The sequence below is a fragment of the Phascolarctos cinereus genome, unplaced genomic scaffold (assembly GCF_003287225.1).
Source record: "Phascolarctos cinereus isolate Bilbo 61053 unplaced genomic scaffold, phaCin_HiC Scaffold_5;HRSCAF=322, whole genome shotgun sequence".
Classification (NCBI taxonomy): Eukaryota; Metazoa; Chordata; class Mammalia; order Diprotodontia; family Phascolarctidae; genus Phascolarctos; species Phascolarctos cinereus.
The window spans coordinates 192,115,068-192,133,782 of NW_027555958.1; the positions used below are offsets into that span (position 1 = coordinate 192,115,068).

General features: G+C 36.3%; 1 protein-coding gene across 1 annotated transcript in view; it reads left to right on the plus strand.

Moving 5' to 3' along the window:
• Positions 1-18,715, plus strand: part of IMPG1 (interphotoreceptor matrix proteoglycan 1) — a 130,497-nt gene that overhangs the window by 16,531 nt on the left and 95,251 nt on the right. The window contains exons 5-7 of the mRNA XM_078155616.1: positions 7,677-7,747; positions 10,828-10,919; positions 12,461-12,616. Of these exons, the coding sequence (XP_078011742.1) occupies positions 7,677-7,747; positions 10,828-10,919; positions 12,461-12,616 (319 nt within the window). The remainder of the gene's footprint in view (positions 1-7,676; positions 7,748-10,827; positions 10,920-12,460; positions 12,617-18,715) is intronic.

The following is an 18,715-nucleotide window of genomic DNA, read 5'->3' on the forward strand; positions in this document are numbered from 1 at the left end:
ACTGAGGCAAACAGGGTTAAGTGACTTGGCCAAGGTCATATAGATAGATACAATTCTCAGTCAATAATAAATAATGTGAAATGAAGTGGGATATTAATTTTCAATTTCACAGTTTCAAGGAGAAGTTCTGTGTCATTAATATCACTATTCAATTTCCCAAATGCAACCCAGATAACTTTCTTCAACCAATTCAATTCTGAACCTACTTCATTATCTATCTGGAGTGTCTTTTTGAGATATATTTACTGATGAATCCATATATCAATTCAATTGTATATAATAGTCTAGATAATAACAAAGTTCTTCATCCACTTGGTTTTTCTTGTGTGAATAGTTAAACTTCACTCTTTTGAGGGTTTATGAATCCCAGTTCTAAGATTCAGGGGCAGCTAGGTGGCTCAGTGAATAGAGCACCAGCCCTGGAGTCAGGAGGACCTGACTTCAAATCTGACCTCAAAATACTTGACACTTACTACCTGTGTGAGTCTGGGCAAGTCACTTAACCCCAATTGCCTCACCAAAAGAGAGAGAGAGAGAGAGAGAGAGAGAGAGAGAGAGAGAGAGAGAGAGAGATGTTCTAAGATTTAAGTCAATCATGCTAATGTCATTGCTATACCGAGAAATTAGCGAGTTAGACCCAGACTAATTTAAATTGTGGACTTTTTATATTAGTGCATGGCTGCCAGGGGTATTCACATCCAAATCAAGCAGCCCCCATCAGGGGTCAAGCTAGGGTTTCTATAGGGAGTATACAGGACAGGAGGGGGATGGATCTTTGAAGTCTGGCAAGAGGAAGAGTTTTTGGGCTGGTCAAGGACACCCCTCTCCCTCTGTCCAGACATGATAATGCTCTGCAACAAAGGAAAAAACTTTCTCACAATGGAGGCTTCCAGAGATATGATCTGAGGGCTGGGGCCTGAGCAGCCAGATAAGGGTCATGCTAAGGAATTTGAAGGCTTCCAGAGATATGATCTGAGGGCTGGAGCCTGAGCAGCCAGATAAGGGTTGTGCTGAGGCCCATGCATGAATACTGCTAGGCACAGTGTCCTTGGGCTGGGGAGTGGTTGTCAGAGATAGTGTTTCTGAGACTAGGGAGGCATTTTGGGGGCAAAAGTATAAGCACAAGCATCCAAGCACCCCATCATTACAGGTCAGGGATCACACAAACCAGACCAGGTGTCCTGGTTTCTGGTATAAACATAATCATCTAAAGCTATTATATTGCAAGTTTTCTTATCCATTTGTGTTGGAGGTATGGGCTGTGCTTAAGCTATGCAAGAGTACATTTCACTATTGTTTAGATTTAGGAGGAAAGAGGTCTAGGGCAAGATTAAGCAGCAACTTCTGCTTTCCATGGCCTAAAGGGTCCTACTACCTAAATGGTAAAATAATGTTCTGCATTACATCATATGCAAAGACTTGATTGTTTAGTGTGGGCCAATCAACCACCAAGTGTTTATTATGTGCCTGCTATGAGGCAGGCACTGTGCTGGAAAAACAAAGACAAAAATGACACAGTCTCAACTCAATGAGCTTGTATTCTATCAGAAAAAATCATATATAAAGATAACTGACACCAAGAAAAAACAACATTAATAAATTCTTATCTTCTGATATCTCTGCCAAGGAGAATGACTTGTGCATATAAGGGTGGAACAAAAATGGCTAATAAAGAGTTGCTATCCTATACATATATATACTATATTATATATCATATAGATATTATACATATATATACATATATGGAGATAATAAAAGCATATCTAGCTGCCTTTCTTGAATTCAAGTTAGCTGGCCTAGATGAATTATATCTTCAGGTACCAAAAGAATTGGCATATCTCATTGCTAAACCACTGTTAGTGTTCTTTGACAGATAATAGAGAATGGGAAAGTTCCCACAGAAATGAAGAAGGGTAAATGCTATCCTTTTTCAAAAAAGATAAGAGAAAAGAGTCTACAAACTATAGGCCAATGAGTTTGACTTTAATTTCTGAAGAAATTCTAAAACAGATTATTAAAGAGAAAATTAGTGAATATCTAGAAAGGGAAGTAGTAATCAAAAAGAGCTGGTATGACCTCATCAAAAACAGGTCATGACACCTAACATTAATTCCCATTTTTTTCTTTTTTTTTTAATAAGCTCACTAGTTAGAAGGATGCTAAAGCTAGAGTTTATTTAAATTTCAGCAAAAATGTTTGGTAAAGTATATCATGGTGTTCTTGTGGAAAAGATAGAAGGATATGGGCTAAAAAAATAAGTGCAATTAAACAGATTCAGAGCTGAATGAGAAGACAGACTCAAAACTTAGTCTTTCATAATTTGACATTGACTTGGGAGAAAGTCTCCAGTAGAATACCCTAGAGATCTGTACTTCACCTTGGACTTTAATGTTGGGTATAAACGCATACATAGCATGCTTATCAAATTTCAAGATAATACAAGCAAAAGATAGTTAACACAGTATTTGATGGAATCAAGATCCAAAAGGTCCTTTATAGATTAGAACACTGGCACGAAATTTAACAGAGATAAATGTAAAGATTTATGCTTGGGTCCAAAAAAAATGTAAGATAAGAGGGATACGGCTAAACAGCTGCTTACCTGAAAAAGTTTGGCGGGGGGGGGGAGATTAGTGGATTTCACCTTCAATGTGAGTCAACAGGGTGATATGGAAGGCAAAAAAAGATCTCTCTTCTAAATCTTAAATTTTGGGGGCTAAGGACTCTTTTCCACCCTTAAAAATTATTGAGGACCCCAAAGATCTTTTGTTTATATGGGTTATATCTATCAATATTTATTGCTTTAGAAATTTAAAATAAGTTTTTAAAATCTTTAATTCATTTAAAATAACAAGAAACCAATCACATGTTGACACAAAAATATTTTTATTAAAAGTAATAATATTTCCCCAAAAAAAAGTAGTGAGAAGAGGAGCAACATTTTTCACATCTCCTCCTAAATGTCTGGCTTAATAGAAGACAGATGGATTATTTTGTTAGCTTCTTCATTCAATCATTCACAATATGTTATTTTGGTTGGCGTATATGATGAAAACTCAGCCTTACACAGATACAGAGTTGGAAAATGGAGAACTTGAATAGGTAAATAATTTCTTGGTATCATTATGAAAATAATTTTAACTTCAGCAACACCCTGAAGAGCCTCAGAACCTCTAGGAGTCTATGGACCACACTTTGAGAAGGGTTATTCAAGAGGAAGGGAACAAAAATGTTAAAGTGTCCAAAGTCCATGCCATATATGAATGAGGCAAAGGAACTAGAGATGTTTAATAAAAAATAGAAGAATGAAGGAACAAACAGTAGTTCTCCTAAAGTACTTAAAGTTTTGTCATGTGGAAGAATGATTAGACTTGTTCTGATTGACCCCAAGGGTAAGAACTAAAAGTAAGGAATTAAACTTGTAAAGAGGAAAATTTTAGATTCTATGTCAGGAAAAACTTCATCACAATTAGAGCACTGAAAAAGTGGAATGGGCTGCCTAGACAGTGGGTTTCCTTTCAATGGAAGTATTCAAGCAAAGACTGGATGAGTATTTATTGTAGTGAGAATTCTCTTTTGGTTATGGGGTTGTTGCCTTCTGAGGTCCTTCCAAACTTAGATATTCTGAGGTTTCATGAGCATCTCAAGGGCCTCACCATCCTTCTTCCATCTGAACTCAGTTGATATTGATATTGATATTGATGATCAAATAGTCTAGAACAAAGTAACCAACATTTGTCATATTTGCACTTTGTTGGATGAATGTGTCATTTTGTTTTACTAAATTGAATGCTTTCTTACAGTCAACAAACAATAAGCACAGTAGAGTCTTGTCTTCTCAGCATCTTTCAGTTAATTGTGTGATGTTAAAGATGTATTCCACTGTTTAAAAAAATGAGTCGTGAAAAATGAATATAGCAGATTATTCTCATGGATATTTTTTAAAAGTGGAAAAGTAGGTATATCAGTCACAAGCACTTATTACATGCCTATTATATATCAGGCTCTATGTTAAACACTAGAGTAAGCAATTATTGCTATTTTCTTTCATTATCTTGCTTTGTTAATGTTCCATATTCTTTCCTAAGCATTTGTTATCTTGTCAAGTCAACAAACATTCATTAAGCTAATGGTATGTTCTGGGCACTATGTTCAGCTCTGGAGATATTTTTTAAAGGTAAAAAAAAAGTTCCTGCTCACAGTCTAATGGGGAAAAGAATATGCAAACAGCTCTCTACAAACTGGATACATAACATGATAAATTGAAGATTATGAGCAAAGGTAAGGCACTGTAATTTAGGAAGATCAGGAAAGACTTCTTAAAGAAAGTGAGATTATTAGCTGCGACCTGAAGGAAGTCATGGAAACCAGCAGCCAGGGATGAGAAGGGAAAGCAGTCCAGGCTCTTTCTGATATCTTCAGTATCAATCCTTTAAAACCCTCAAAATTTTATCATATCCAGCATAATACTCCCCTCTATATATTTTGTCTGGTCCTTGTTCTTCCCATCATTGTTCATTTTAGTATAATGCTTACTTCCTCATGTAGCACAAACAGGAACTGTGGTACTGAAAGCTAAATAGAAGAGCCCCACTGTCATTGCTACAAGACAAAATTTATCATAGAAAGATATTTTCTGATTTTTTTTCTGTTGCCCTCCTTTCAATTTCATCTTTAAATGATATTGGGATTATCTGGCTTAATTAGGTTTCTTGTTTTTTATTCTATAACAGAATATTGTTTATAACCTTACACTATCCTTATCTACAACATTTTGCAAGTTAATTTGTACTCTAAACCAGATTTGCCTTTGATTTTCCTCTCTCTGTTTAGGTAATCTAGTATTTGTTGCCTGAGACCTTTTCTGGTTTCCTTTGGCATCCTCATTGTGGTGACTGATTTATATTAGTTATTCTTCCTAGGTAAATGATTGTATTCTGTGTCAATATTTATTCCTTTGTCGTCTTCCAGTTTTTTAGCATTTTATGCTTATTTAAATAGGTCTGAATGGAGCTGTTTTAACAGCATGTCATTTTATATATACATATATATGTATATATGTATAAATATATAATATCCTCTCATTATATTACTTTTGGTCTTTATTTTTATCTTTGCTCTAACAAATCAATGGGCTAACTGTATAGCTGGATACACTTTATAAAGAGACATTTCTTCCAAGTGGAAAAAGAAAGTTTCTAAACCACTTGGTCTCACCTTTCCTATATTTTATGAAAAATGATCACCATGAAAAACTACCTATTAAGTACCCACGTTGGCCTAGTATTGTGGAAGCTAGTCAAACATGAATATGCTAGTTCCATACAAGCATAACATAATAGAAACATTGAATCAAACTTTCTGTATCTAGTTAACATTGTTTAAAAACAATGAGGAACCCAGAAGTTCCTTATGGCCTTGTCATGGCTGTCTTTACAAGCCACAGTTTGTCTATGAGACAAAGCTTTGGGTCCTGGGCAGTTTTGCTGCATCCTGAAAGTCATGGTTCTGACCCACTAAGAAGCTACCATCTAAAACATGTAAACAAGATTCAAAAGAAAAGAAAAAACTCTTGCAACTACAATCCAAATAAGGTCCCTTTAAAATCATGGACAGCCCTATTCGGAAATGTTCATATATGGCCCTATGCAGAATGATACAAGTGATGTTCTCTACCTGCTCCCAAAATATCTATCACTGTTCCATCATCTTGCCATTCTACCTTCCTAGCTGGTTCAAAAATCCTATCATTAGGGTAACTATGTTTTAGTTACTCTAAACAACAAAGGCAAAGGTGCTATCAGCAGATGGTCAATGCTAGCATAAACAGACTTCAACAGACATTCACAAAAGTCCTAATTCAGTGTCTCATTGCACCATTCAAGATAAAAAGAGGTTCTTAAAAACTAAGTCAGCAGAGCAAAAACTTTTGCAGGTATTAACAAACGGGAACATTTTACACAGAGGTCCACTGAAGAATTATTTTGGCCACATCAGCTCATGAAGATTATCTGCTAAGGCATATGTAAGGGCAAGGATGCATTAGGTAAATCAATCAAATTACCCCACCCCATTTAAAATGTCTAGAAGCTAAGCCCTGATACATTTAGCAGATGAGGACACATGTTGATTATTCACTAGGCATTAATAAGACAAGTAGTCCAGTGGATAGAGTCTCGGGCCCGGAGTCAGAAAGACTCATCTTCCTGTGTTCAAATCTGGACTCAGATACTTAGTAGCTAAGTGACTCTGAGCAAGTCACTTAACCCTATTTGCCTCAGTTTCCTTGGCTGTAAAAATTTAGCTGGAGAAGGAAGTGGCAAACCACTCCACTATCTTGCCAAGAAAACCCCAAATGGGGTCAAATGACTGAAGAACAATGAACAAGACCTTGACATCTCCTTGAATTAATCAAAGATATTTTAATTAAGTGCAACAGGAAATCTGTTCTGACTAGGTGAAGGATTCGGTCACATCCTGAACAATTGCATAAAAGGAGGAGGTAGTTCAAAACTGAGGAGAGATTTTTCAGGTATGGGACTAGATAAGGAGTTGAGACATCAGGAGCTAAGATAGTAAGAATTAGCAGTACAAAAGCAACCAGAAAAGGAAAAAGAGAAATTAGGACTCAGCTGTAATGGGAAAAGGAGTGACTGAGGACAGCCTTTGGCCCTATAGGCATCTTACATCAGAAAACTCAGTTTGAAATCATCATTAGTACCCACCTTCTCAAGGACTAAAAGAAGTTCTAAGGAAAACAAAGATCTATTCTTTCCCCAAATTTCCTTCCCCATGCCTATCAACCCTGATACTTTTTTACCCAAACTTTTCTGGTAAACTGAATTTTGCCTCCAAAATAAAGAAGCCAGGGGTTAACTAGATATAAAGGAAAGTAGAAAGCCAAATATTAGGGATTTTTCTAACTCAGGGCTGGGAGAAATTGTGATGGTATTCCTAACTTTTCATTTAATATAAATTCCCTAAATGCAGCAGAGGAAGGAACCACAGGGAAGTGAGGGGCTATTATACTGCCTGCGGATTTAAAATAAGCTAGCTAAACCATATGGCTCCGGAGGAGAAAGGGAAGCCAGTGACTCTGCACAGCCCTCCCTCAGTTAAATCCAATATACTTGCCTGTCATGACATCTCTCCCTGATGTCATGGTCCTCTTCAAGAACAAAGGACAAACAACAACAATAAGCTAGCTAAAGTAACAGTATTACACATGGGAAGTTTGGGATAAATGGCATATAGAGGGAGTACGTAGAATGATGCAATCAAGGTTCCTTAAAACATGTTACCTGGAAATCAATCAATTTACAAGCCCTTACTAAACACCTGTTTATTACATGCCAGGCTCTAAGTTAGGTGCTTGGAATAAAAATACAATAAGTAAAACACAAAATTTCTCCCATTATATTAATGTATAACAAGTTGGAAAATTACAACCCAAAAATAGGTACATCAAAGACCAGCTTTTCTGACTTTAAAATTTTGCTGAAGGTCAACCATAGCTGTGCTGCTCTCTAGAGTTTGAATCAAAATATTCCTCTTAAAAATGGATGGCTTAGAATTTAAAACACAATTTAACTTAGAAGCAGATTTTCAATCTATTCCCACTACTGCCATCCAGTGCCTATTAATGGTTATGTCTTTCATTTCTATTTTGCTTCTAGAAAAGAGGAAATTCTCACAGAGAAGGCAATAGAAAGTAAAAAGTCTGAAGAAATCCCTGTGCTTCCTACAGGTAAAGTTAGATTTCATTCTTAAAACATTACATTTATAATATTTTATACATTACAACCAAATCATCACAAAATGTGGCATTTTCGAAACAACCCTTTGTAGAAATCCACAAATAAGAAAAATCACTTTTTAGAAGCTTACAAGCCAGAAATTGAATATTTATGTTTGTATATGTTAAAATGTTGACAAGATCATGTTTCAGGTTCTACATTTGAACAGAGATCCATAAAAAACTGTACCTTAGAATTTTTACATTTTTTAAGTCTTTAAAGCATGAACCGTTAGCTCATCTTTTCAACCAGCTTATCAGTAACTAATATAAGTACTATACTGGCTCAATGTCCAATTATGAAGATCTTGCTTTGTGGAATACATTCCTTAAGATTTTCCCCCAGTAGTCTTAGAAGGAAATAGCTACCTAATTATTAACAGTATTAACAGTCCAAAGAACATTGACCTCTAATATCACATTTCCTTCAGAGGAATAGTATTAGAAGAGAAAAAAGCTATATGCAGATGCTCTATGATGAATTTGTTTTTTTAATTTTGTTAAAATTAAAAGTAATCATTGGAATGTAATTGAGATTCCTACCTAGAAAAGTTAAAGTCAGTACATTTGAATTTTAGTAGCATTTTTGTCACAATTTTTTTAAAAATAAACTCTTTCCTACTTAGTTTAAGTTCATTTGTAAGAATTCAATCATTTATAAGAAGTCTGAGGGGCAAATATCTTCCAAATATCTCCCCAAAGTACATATTCATTACATGTGTTTATATGTATACATGTATCTGTATCTATATATATATATATATATGGCCTAAGAGGTCTAACCTCATAGTCAATAAGACCTGAGTTCCAGACTTGCCCCTAACATAATACCACCACTGTGGTATGAACCAGTCAATTAACTCTTCAAGACCTCCAGGCAGCTCTCTAAAACTGTAAGTTACAGAGAAGTTTCTGATAGGCATCACTGGAGGGAGTTAACACAAGGTATGTCTATATGCATATTTGCACATCTGTGTATATTGATATGGATATTTTGAGTTGACCATTTACCAGACTTTCAGACTATTTCTCTAGTGGTCCTGGACTAACAAGAATGAAGTTCAACCTCTGTTGTAGGACTCACCCTTGAGGGGCAGCTAGGTGGCACAGTGGATATGGCACCGGCCCTGAAATCAGGAGGACCTGAGTTCAAATCGGGCCTCAGACCAAACACTTGACACTTATTAGCTGTGTGACCCTGGGCAAGTAACTTAACCCCAATTGCCTAAAAATAAAAAAATGAAATAAAAATAAAAGACTCACCCTTGGTTGTCCATAAATACCAGGGATGGGGAGGATTCTGAAAAACTGATGTATGGAGATCAAATGTTGAGAACTATCACTAAACATGAATACATCTTGTGTACATATGTATATGCATGTTTACATGTGCACATGTGCTTATAAAAATTTGGTGAAAGGGATCAGATTTTGTGATTTCACTGGTTTAGGGAATTAGGGTACAGGAACTCCTTCCCCTGATGGAGATCATCAACTCTTCCATATGTTATGTAACATATAGTCTTAGAGAGCTACCTAAGCATAAGAAAGAGTAAGAAGCCTCTGATTTCACAGGCACCAAAATTCATTTTTTATATTAACGCTTTGCCCCTTTTTCAAATGAAAATAGAAAAATAGGATAGAAGGTAAAGGTTTGTATACAGTATGTATATGTATGAGTATGGGTATAGGTATGGATATATGTATGTGTATGTGTATATGTATAGAGACAAGTATAGATGTAGTATGAGTATGGGTATATGTATATGTATGTGTGTGTATAGATGTAAATGAATACATGGCCTAGGAGGTCTAACCTTAGAGTCAGAAAGACCTGAGTTCCAGTCTGGCCTCTGACATACTAACTCTTTCTGTGGTCATAGGCAAGTCAATTAACCACTCAATCATTTACACCCTAATGTGAATGAGTTTATCATATCCTTTTCTAAAACAAGTTTGGATAGTGCTGATGGGGCCACAGAGAAACAAGGCATCTGATATAGGAATGAAGGGGGAACAGAGCCTTGTTAACAAAAGAAGAAAAAGAAGGAGGAAGAGAAGAAGGAAACTGGATATACCAGAAAGAAAAAAAAAACATTTACTTTAGCTGTCTAGAGTTAGTGGTTGTATTGTTGTAAACTTAGGTCAGTTCTCGCTCACTCAGGCTTCTATAGTTCCACATATGGTATAGTTCGATGATTACTAGTCTGCAGAATAAGGTTTCCTCAGGGGCTACAAGATCCTCAATCAAGGACAGATTCAGTAATATTCTGTATATTCTGCTTACTACACGTAGACATTTTCAACAATAAGATTTGAAAGCCAAATGGTTTTCTGGTTAACTAAATTTTAACTAGAAAATTCAATTAACTGAAATACTCCACTCTTAAGGCTTTTCAGATTCACAAGGTTTTATTGTATAATTTCACACAATAAAACAGAACACATTTGTTTTCCTAAATGTGATGATTTTCCTTGGCTGCAATACAGTCCAGAATCTTCTCTTTGGAAGGCCTTAAAAACAAGAAAGATTGCCCTGCATCTGGGATGGTTTTAAATAGATGCAGGCTCTAGGGTGGAGCTCATTAGTTGGGCCCAAGGCTCCTGCCAGCTCCCTAAATGATAGAGAATCCAAAAACACTTCTCATATCAAATTCAAAAGCCATGGATAGCATCCAAAGAAATGTTTCTGAACAGCCAATTTCATATTGTTTTAAATATGTGCTTCCACTCAATATTCACAAGAAGAGAAATTAATTTGCTCTCATTAAATAAAGTTATTTTACAATGTATATCCCAAGGACTATTAAACTCGGGCTCTGGGGAGAAGGAAAGGAGAATTTCAATGAGAGAAAACTTAGAGCCACATTTTAACTCAACAATATGCTGATTTTTTTTTTAATGGATTGAAAATGCACTTACCATCAGTGGGTATTGGAGTGACAGGGAGACTCCATGAACTTTTGCCCTTGTTCTAATTTAAGCTCTCTACTGGGGTATTCATGTGTGTGATTTTTTTGAAGTCTCAGCAGGTGCTGCTAGCTTCTCTCCACTTCCCTTCACATCCACTCCTAATGGCTCACTTCTCAACAAACTTTTCAATGACACAAAGACTCCTGTGAAGGTGAGGATGTCCTGATATCTTATCTAACTGTTCATTTGCCTGCTTTCTGTGCTTTGGAGAAAAAAAAAATGGATTGTCAATTCAAAAATATTAGTGCTGCCTATTTGTTCCTTCAATTAAAATGGGAAGATTTTGTTTCATTTGCTAATTATAAATTATGTATTTTGCTCATGACTGACAGAAAATTGGATTCACTGTACTTGTTTTAAGAAGGAAAGAACCATAGAAAATGGTTAAGAAGCAACTTCACTATCATATCACCCTATGATTCAATTTTGGGCTGATAAATCCCACCCCAATCTTATCACAGTGCCTTAAACATAGCCAATACACCTGAGATCTAAGAGATGCCTTCTTTTAGCTTCTGGAGGCCTCTCAGCACTCTTAGATAGGGCTACATGTCATCATAGTGTTGAATGGGTTGAAATCCCCATCGTTTTCTACCCTCCTTTTTTATTTTTGTGTCTGTATATCCAGAGCCTAACCTACATATATAAAGACCTGGCTTCTTGTTTTATTTTTGTATTTGCAGGGCCTGGCACATAGTAGACACAATAAATAGTGTTGATTGATTTATTCCACTGGAAAAATTAAAGTACTGCTTCCATGTTTGACCGTCATATACCAACTTTTCAGGTTTTTTAAAAAAAGATTTTCTAGATCTTCCCATATTGAGGCATAAATTCAATGAAATCATGGTTACTGCTTCAGCTAATACCTTTACAGAATCCTCAAGTATATATTTTGGGTTTTCAGGGAAACACAATGTTGATCTCAAAGTCATGTATGTGTCAAAAGGCTGCAAACCAATCTCCAATGCCACATACTTAAAACCCAACTTCTATCTTGCTCTATGACCTAGGAAGCTAATTGGAGAACAGAGCAATGACAGAACCATGCCAATTTCATATCCAAAGGGCAGCGAGAAAGGCAGGTAATGGGTCTCTGAGCAAGCAAAAGGCAGACCTACTTGCTCAGAGCTGTGCTGCTATTTTTAGATACTCCAGCCCAAGCTTCTAGTTGTGACCCAAATATGCCATTCTCCCTGAGAGTGCCTTTAAGCCAACTTTTGACTTGAAGGTGCTTTCAGGACAATTTTGATATTATGTTCATGCATGAACAGCATCATTATATCGGCCCAGGCTTCCCTCTGGTGTTAGTTGGGTGGTCATAATAGCTCATATTCATTTGCACATTTGTCCAATGTAATCATCATTTCAGCATTATCAAACAGTATTGATAAAGTCCAGTATACACATGACCATACTGGATTCTACAAAGAAAATAGATCTATTTTCCACTAGCTTTCAATCACAGACAAATTACACTGCTCTCTAAAGATTCTAGGTTAACTAAAATAAGAAATTTTATTCCAAATTTACCCCCCACAAAGTCTATTTCTCATTCCATAGAACTCCATCTCTAAGTCCACTGAAGGTTCTCGAATCAATTTTTTTCTGACCACTTCAATATTTAGAAACATCTCAAAGAATTTGCTTTTGGTTTATGCTAAACAAAATCTATCTCTTCTTTTTCCTTAGGATATAGAAACTGAAATCACTAATATCATATCAGAGGGACCATTGGAAGAGATGTTAGAATTTAGTGTCAACCTAGCAGATCAGAAATTTAAGGCAGAACTGAATGATCCAAGATCCCCATACTACCAGGAACTAGCAGGAAAATTTCAACATCAGGTAAGTAAGTATACCTTTTGCTGGATATATACTTATTTTGAATAATCACAGACTTAATCTCTTTCAGCTGATAATATAATCTAACATTTAGAGGAATTGGTTTTTACTATAGATCAAATATAAAACATTCCAAAAAGTTGGCAAGATATGGGGAAAATTCAGTGTTCTGTTATTATAAGAAATTAAGTATATTTTATTTGAAAAATACTCTAAGTAAATGGAGGAAGTATTGGGGGGAGTGTCCACAAATAACTATATTTACCCCTGTTTCAATGGTCTCAGGCTTTGTATTATGAAATCAAGTCAACTCAACATGCAAAATTTATTTTTGTTCAAACATTTTTTAGTGATGTCTGACTTTTCATGACCCCATTTGGGGTTTTCTTGGCAAAGACACTGGAGTGATTTGCCATTTTCTTCTTTAGCTCATTGTTAGAAAACAGGGTTAAGTGACTTGGCCAAGGCCACCCAGCTAGTAAATGCCTGAGGCTAGATTTGAAGATGATTCTTCCTCATTCCAGGCCCAGTATTCTATATACTGTATAACCTAAGTGTCCCTTGATATTTATTAAAAATGTATTAAGTACTTAGTATAAGCCAGGCATTTAACTAAGCACTAGGGATACAAACAAAGGCAAAAAGGAGTCCCTTCCCTCATGGAGCTCTACTGGTAGACAGAACATGCAAACAACCATGTACAGACATGATATATAAATATAGATATATATACATATTTATATATAGAATAAATTGGAGATAATTTCAGAGGGAAAGCACTTTAAGATTGAGAGGGACCAGGAAAGATTTCTTGCAGAAGGTGGAACTTTAGCTGAGATTTGAAGCAAGCCTGGGATCCAGGAAGCAGGGATGAGGAAGGACAGCATTTCAGGCTTGGGGACAGCCAGTGAAAGTGCAGAGTTGGGAGATTTGGTGTTGGGTGCCAGGAATTGCAAAAAGTCCAATGTCTCTGGATAATAGAATAAGAAAAGGAGAGAGCGAAGGCTGGAAAGGTAGAAAGGCATCAGGTTGTATGTTTGCCTTCCTTCCAAAAAACATTTCCAAGTAGGTATATTAAATTCAACCTGATTTCCTTGCTTAAGAATAAAGTGAGGGGGCTTAAAGAGTACTTTTCTTATTCTAGGAATAAAATGATGCCTAGAAAGGAAGGAAAAACTATTGATTAGAGAAATGCAAATTAAAACAACTCCGAGGTATCACCTCACACCTTTCAGAGTAGCTTATATGACAGGAAAGGAAAATGATAAATGTTAGAGAGAATGCTGGAAAACTGGAGCACTAATATACTATTGGTGGAGTTGTGAACTAATCCAAGCATTCTGGAGGACAATTTGGAACTATGTCTAAAGGACAATCAAACCGCACATATCCTTTGATCTACTAGTTCTATATACCAAAGAGATCATAAAAAAGAGAAAAGGACCAACATGCACAAAAATATTTATAGCAGTTCTTTTTGTGGTGACAAAGAATTGGAAATTGAGGTGATGCCTATTACTTGGGAAATGGCTGAATAAGTTGTGATATATGAATGCAATGGAATACTATTGTGCTTTAAGAATTGATGAGCAGGAGGATTTCAGAAAAACCTAGAAAGACTACATGAACTGATACAAAGTGAAATGAGCAGGACCAGGAGAATATCATATACTGTAAGAGCAATGTTGTGTTATGATCAGCTATGAATGACTTAGTTCTTCTCAGCAATACAAAATGATCCAAGACAATTCCAAAGGACTCATGATGGAAAATGTTATCCACATCCAGAGAAAGAATTGATGGAGTCTGAATGCAGATTGAAGTATGCTGTTTTCACTTTTTTTTTTCATGGTTTTTTCTTTTTGGTCAGTTTCTTCTTTAAACAACATGACCAATATGGAAATATATTTTTAATGATTGTGCATGTACAACCAATATCAAATTGTTTGCCATTTTAGGGAGGAGGTAGAAGAAGGAGGGAGGGAGAAAAATTTGTAACTCCAAATTTTCTTTTCAATGAACATTAAAAATTGTCTTTACATGTAATTGGGGAAAATAAAATGATATTTAAAAAAAGAAAGGAGGTAGGAAATAATCCACTAAAAAATGAGAAAATAACAGAGCACTGGCCATGAAGTCAGGAGGACCTGAGTCCAAATCTGACTTCAAACCAAACACTTGACACTTACTAGCTGTGTGACCCTGGGTAAGTCACTTAACCCCAATTGCCTAAAAAAAAAATGAGGAAATATACTTGCTCTCCAAAAATAGAGAAATAGGTGCTTGATCGTAATTACAGTTAGGTGAATTTGTATCTGATTGAACAAACATTCCCAAAGTATTGGCACAAAGGAAGTCCTAGTATGTCAGTTGTCTTTTGTGTTCTGTCTAGCAGTACCTTCCAATCTGTCCATTCAGCTTAATGTATCTTATGATCTTATTTATGGCCATGCTTTCTGTGTGGTAATGGAAGACAAGCATATTTCTCTCTGTTTTACTTATTACTAATGGAAGTAATAGAGGCAATGTGCCATACTAATTTTGGAGTCTGAAAGACCCAAGACCTAATATATATTTGTTGTATAACCATGGGCATTATTTACCCTCTCAGTATTCAAACAACTTTCTAGGACCATGCATTTGAAGCAAATTGTTAATCTGCAATAATGGAGAGAATTTCCACACTGGGAGTTCCTTACACTGTATCACAAGTCTGAATCACCCACTTCATCCACTCTCCAAAAATGCTAGCTAGGTGGTACATGGGAGAGAATAATGGACTTGGAGTCAAAAAGATCTGAGTTTTAATTCTACCATACACTTAGTAGCTGTGTGACCCTGGGCAAGTCACTTACCATCTCGGAGCCTCAGTATCCTCATCTGTAATATGAGGTATTTGATCTCAATGGCTTCAAAGTGCTCTAAATCTATAATATTATGATTTCACATACTAAAGATTCTCAGAGACTCAAAAGATATTCCATAATTTTTTGAAGCAGTGAGACCCCTAACCATCAACTAATATTTTTAAGTGCTTACAGTGAATAGTTGCTTTAATATGGGCGACCAGTATTCAGTGGTAAGAGAATACTTGTTCCATGCTTTTCCTTCTTAAAGCATCAAAAGCTAGTGTCCATTCAACTAGAACATAAATGTGATGAAGAATCTTTTTTCTTTTAAATTATTCACTTCCTTCTAACTTCAGAGAAAAATTTCAACAAACAATTCAAAATGCATTTGTTAGGTCTCTGATTAATGCCAGCACTGGACTAGAATCTGGGGACGCAATGACAAAAATATAACAGTCCCTGACCACAATGAATTTACATTCTGCTGGTACCACACCTACACAGTTTCATAGGTTTAAAGTTGTAAAAGACCTTAAAGATTATCCAGTCCAACTACTTCATTTTACAGTTGAGGAAACTGAGGCCTAGAAAGGTTAAATGACTTTCCCAAAGCCACACAGGTAGTAAGTGGCAGCACTGGAATTTGAATCTAAGACTTCTACTATGCTACAATGAAGAAAATGAGACAGACAATTATTAAGGTGGACCTGTTGGTGACATGTAAGTTGAGCCTTGAAAGAATATAAAGATACTGAAAGGCAGGAATGAGGAGGGGTATATTCTAGGCATGCAGAAGGGCTACAAAACAGCATGGAGGTAAGTGATAGAGTACTGAGTTTGGAAAAGAGTGAATACCTCTCCTTGTTTAGAATGTAGAGTATGAAAAAGGGAATTATATAAAATATGGGTGGAAAAGTGAAGGGAGCCAGACTATAGAGAGCCCTTAGTGCCTGCCTAAGTGTTACAGGCAAGGGAAAGTCACTGATAATCCTTTAATAAAGGAGTAACATAGTCAGATCTGTATCTTGAGAAGATGGTTTTGATGACTTTATAGAAGACAGATTAGAAAAGGAAGAGACTAGAAGCAGTGACACAAATCAGGAAGCACCTACAGATGTCTATATGAGAGGTTTAAGAGCCAAGACATGATTGGGTGGGTGGAAAGAAGGAGATGGCCGTGATAAAAGGTTTCGTATCTGATTGGATATCAAGGGTGAGGAAGAGGGGAAAGTCAAGAAAGACTCCACGGTTACCAACTTGAGTAACTAGAAGAATGGTCATGCCCTCAGTAGAAACAGGGAAATTTGGAGAGTTTATGGATAAAATAATGAGTTCTACTTTAAATATTTTGAATTACAAAATGCAAGACAATTCAAGAGAAGATATTCAACAGATAGTTGATGATGTATGGCTAGAAAGTTCAGGAGAGAAATTTGAGCTGGATATTCAGATTTGGAAGTCAACTGCATAGATATGATATTTGAATTCAAGTTGACTGGTGAGATAGCCAAGAAAATGCATGCAGGAAGAGAAGAGGACCCCAGAGACTCCTAGGGAACACTCATGCTAAAAAGACAGGTGTTTACACAGAACTTCTAATTCCCTAGAAAGGAATGTGTCTAATATATGTGCATGATAAGACAAAGTGAGGATAACAAATTGGTGAGACAGGGTTAGAGTTTAGTAAGAGAAAGGAAAGGAAGTTTATTGTGACTTTCAAGGTACCCAGGAAGTGAGGAGAGATAAGGTACAGAATGCCATGGCATTTGTCCAGGGGAGTTAATAACAATAACTAGAGAGACTGAGATATTTACTTCCAGCAAATAGAGCAAGGAGGATTTTAAAGTGACTTGCATAGACTGCACAATGTTGATATATCTGCTACTGACAAATAGCTTCTATCTATATTCAAGATGCAGGCAGGTCTGTCTCCTAGAAGAAAACAGAGAATCACAGATTTAAAGTTGAAAGAGACCTTGAACTAAATCTAATCTAACCCCTTTGTTTTATAAATGAACTGATGTCTATAGAAGTTAAGAAACTTGCCCAAGTCTCCCAGGTAGTAAGGAGCACATATGGGATTTGAACACAGGTTCCAAATCCTTTCTCTTTCCATAATGCACCATGACATCAGAGTTAGGGAGGTTGAGAGATTCCTTTCCCCTTCCTTGGTTTTCAGAGAAAATGAGATTTTCCTTAAACCACTAACACAAAGAAAGACACGTGGGGTAGGAGGTGCTTACTGTGAAAACAAAGAAAAAGTATCTGAAGAGATCAAAGGAAATCCTGACCTGTTTCAAGAGGTATGGGGTGGGGAAAGGATAAACAGAAAAAAAGAACTGCCAAGCACTTGGAGCTAAGAAACAGATATAAGGTTCATCCTAGAGAAGAACCAGCTAGTTGTCCTGCATAGAATGCTGGTTTAGGTCTACAGATGCAGTCCTATGAGGGATTATCAAATAAAGGTGAGAGGAAGGAGTGGAGTAGTGGTGATTGATGCCTCCCTGCTGAAGGGGGATGAATAGTCATAATTGAATAGTCATAATTATAAACTCATCCTTCAAAAAGTGGAAAAACCATCAAGGAGAAATTCTATCTAGGATCTGATTCTCACCAAGGAAAAGAAACTGTTTGCTGGTGTATAAATGATTTTAGAATGTTGTATTAGGAGAGAGGGTAGCTGGGCATAGTTTGAAATGCAGCTTAGTTTTGGAAAAAGTAGATTTCAAAGCATTATGAGATAGAGTAGTTGGATCTCACAAATTAAAATTCTACAGGGGAGCTCAACCCAGGAGGGGTGGATGATAAGTTCTCAAGAACAGAAAATTTGAGGATGAATAGGAAACCCATCAACCAACTTAGCTTTAAAGACATGCATAAAAGATAGAAGCAAGGACAGGTAATGAAAGATAAATATGAAGTATGACATCATCTTCTAAGCATAGTGTCAGTAGCACTAAAGCTCAAAATGAGCTGAAGCTGATGATGAAAGCTAAGAATAACAGAAAGAGTTGCTAGTGGCAGAAGGGTGGATTACTTTTATTGAGGAAGACCAAAGAAGGAACAGGACACTACCACTCTAGGGCTGGATGAAAAGATAATAACTGGCTGCAAAGAGAAGGCAGAACTGCTGAACTCTTTCATTGCTTCTGTTTCCCTGAGTGAAGAGAATTGACCTCTAGGACTGGAAAAGACAGAACAAAAATGGCTGATAAGAAACTGATAACCAAAATAAGTTAGGGCATAGTAAGAA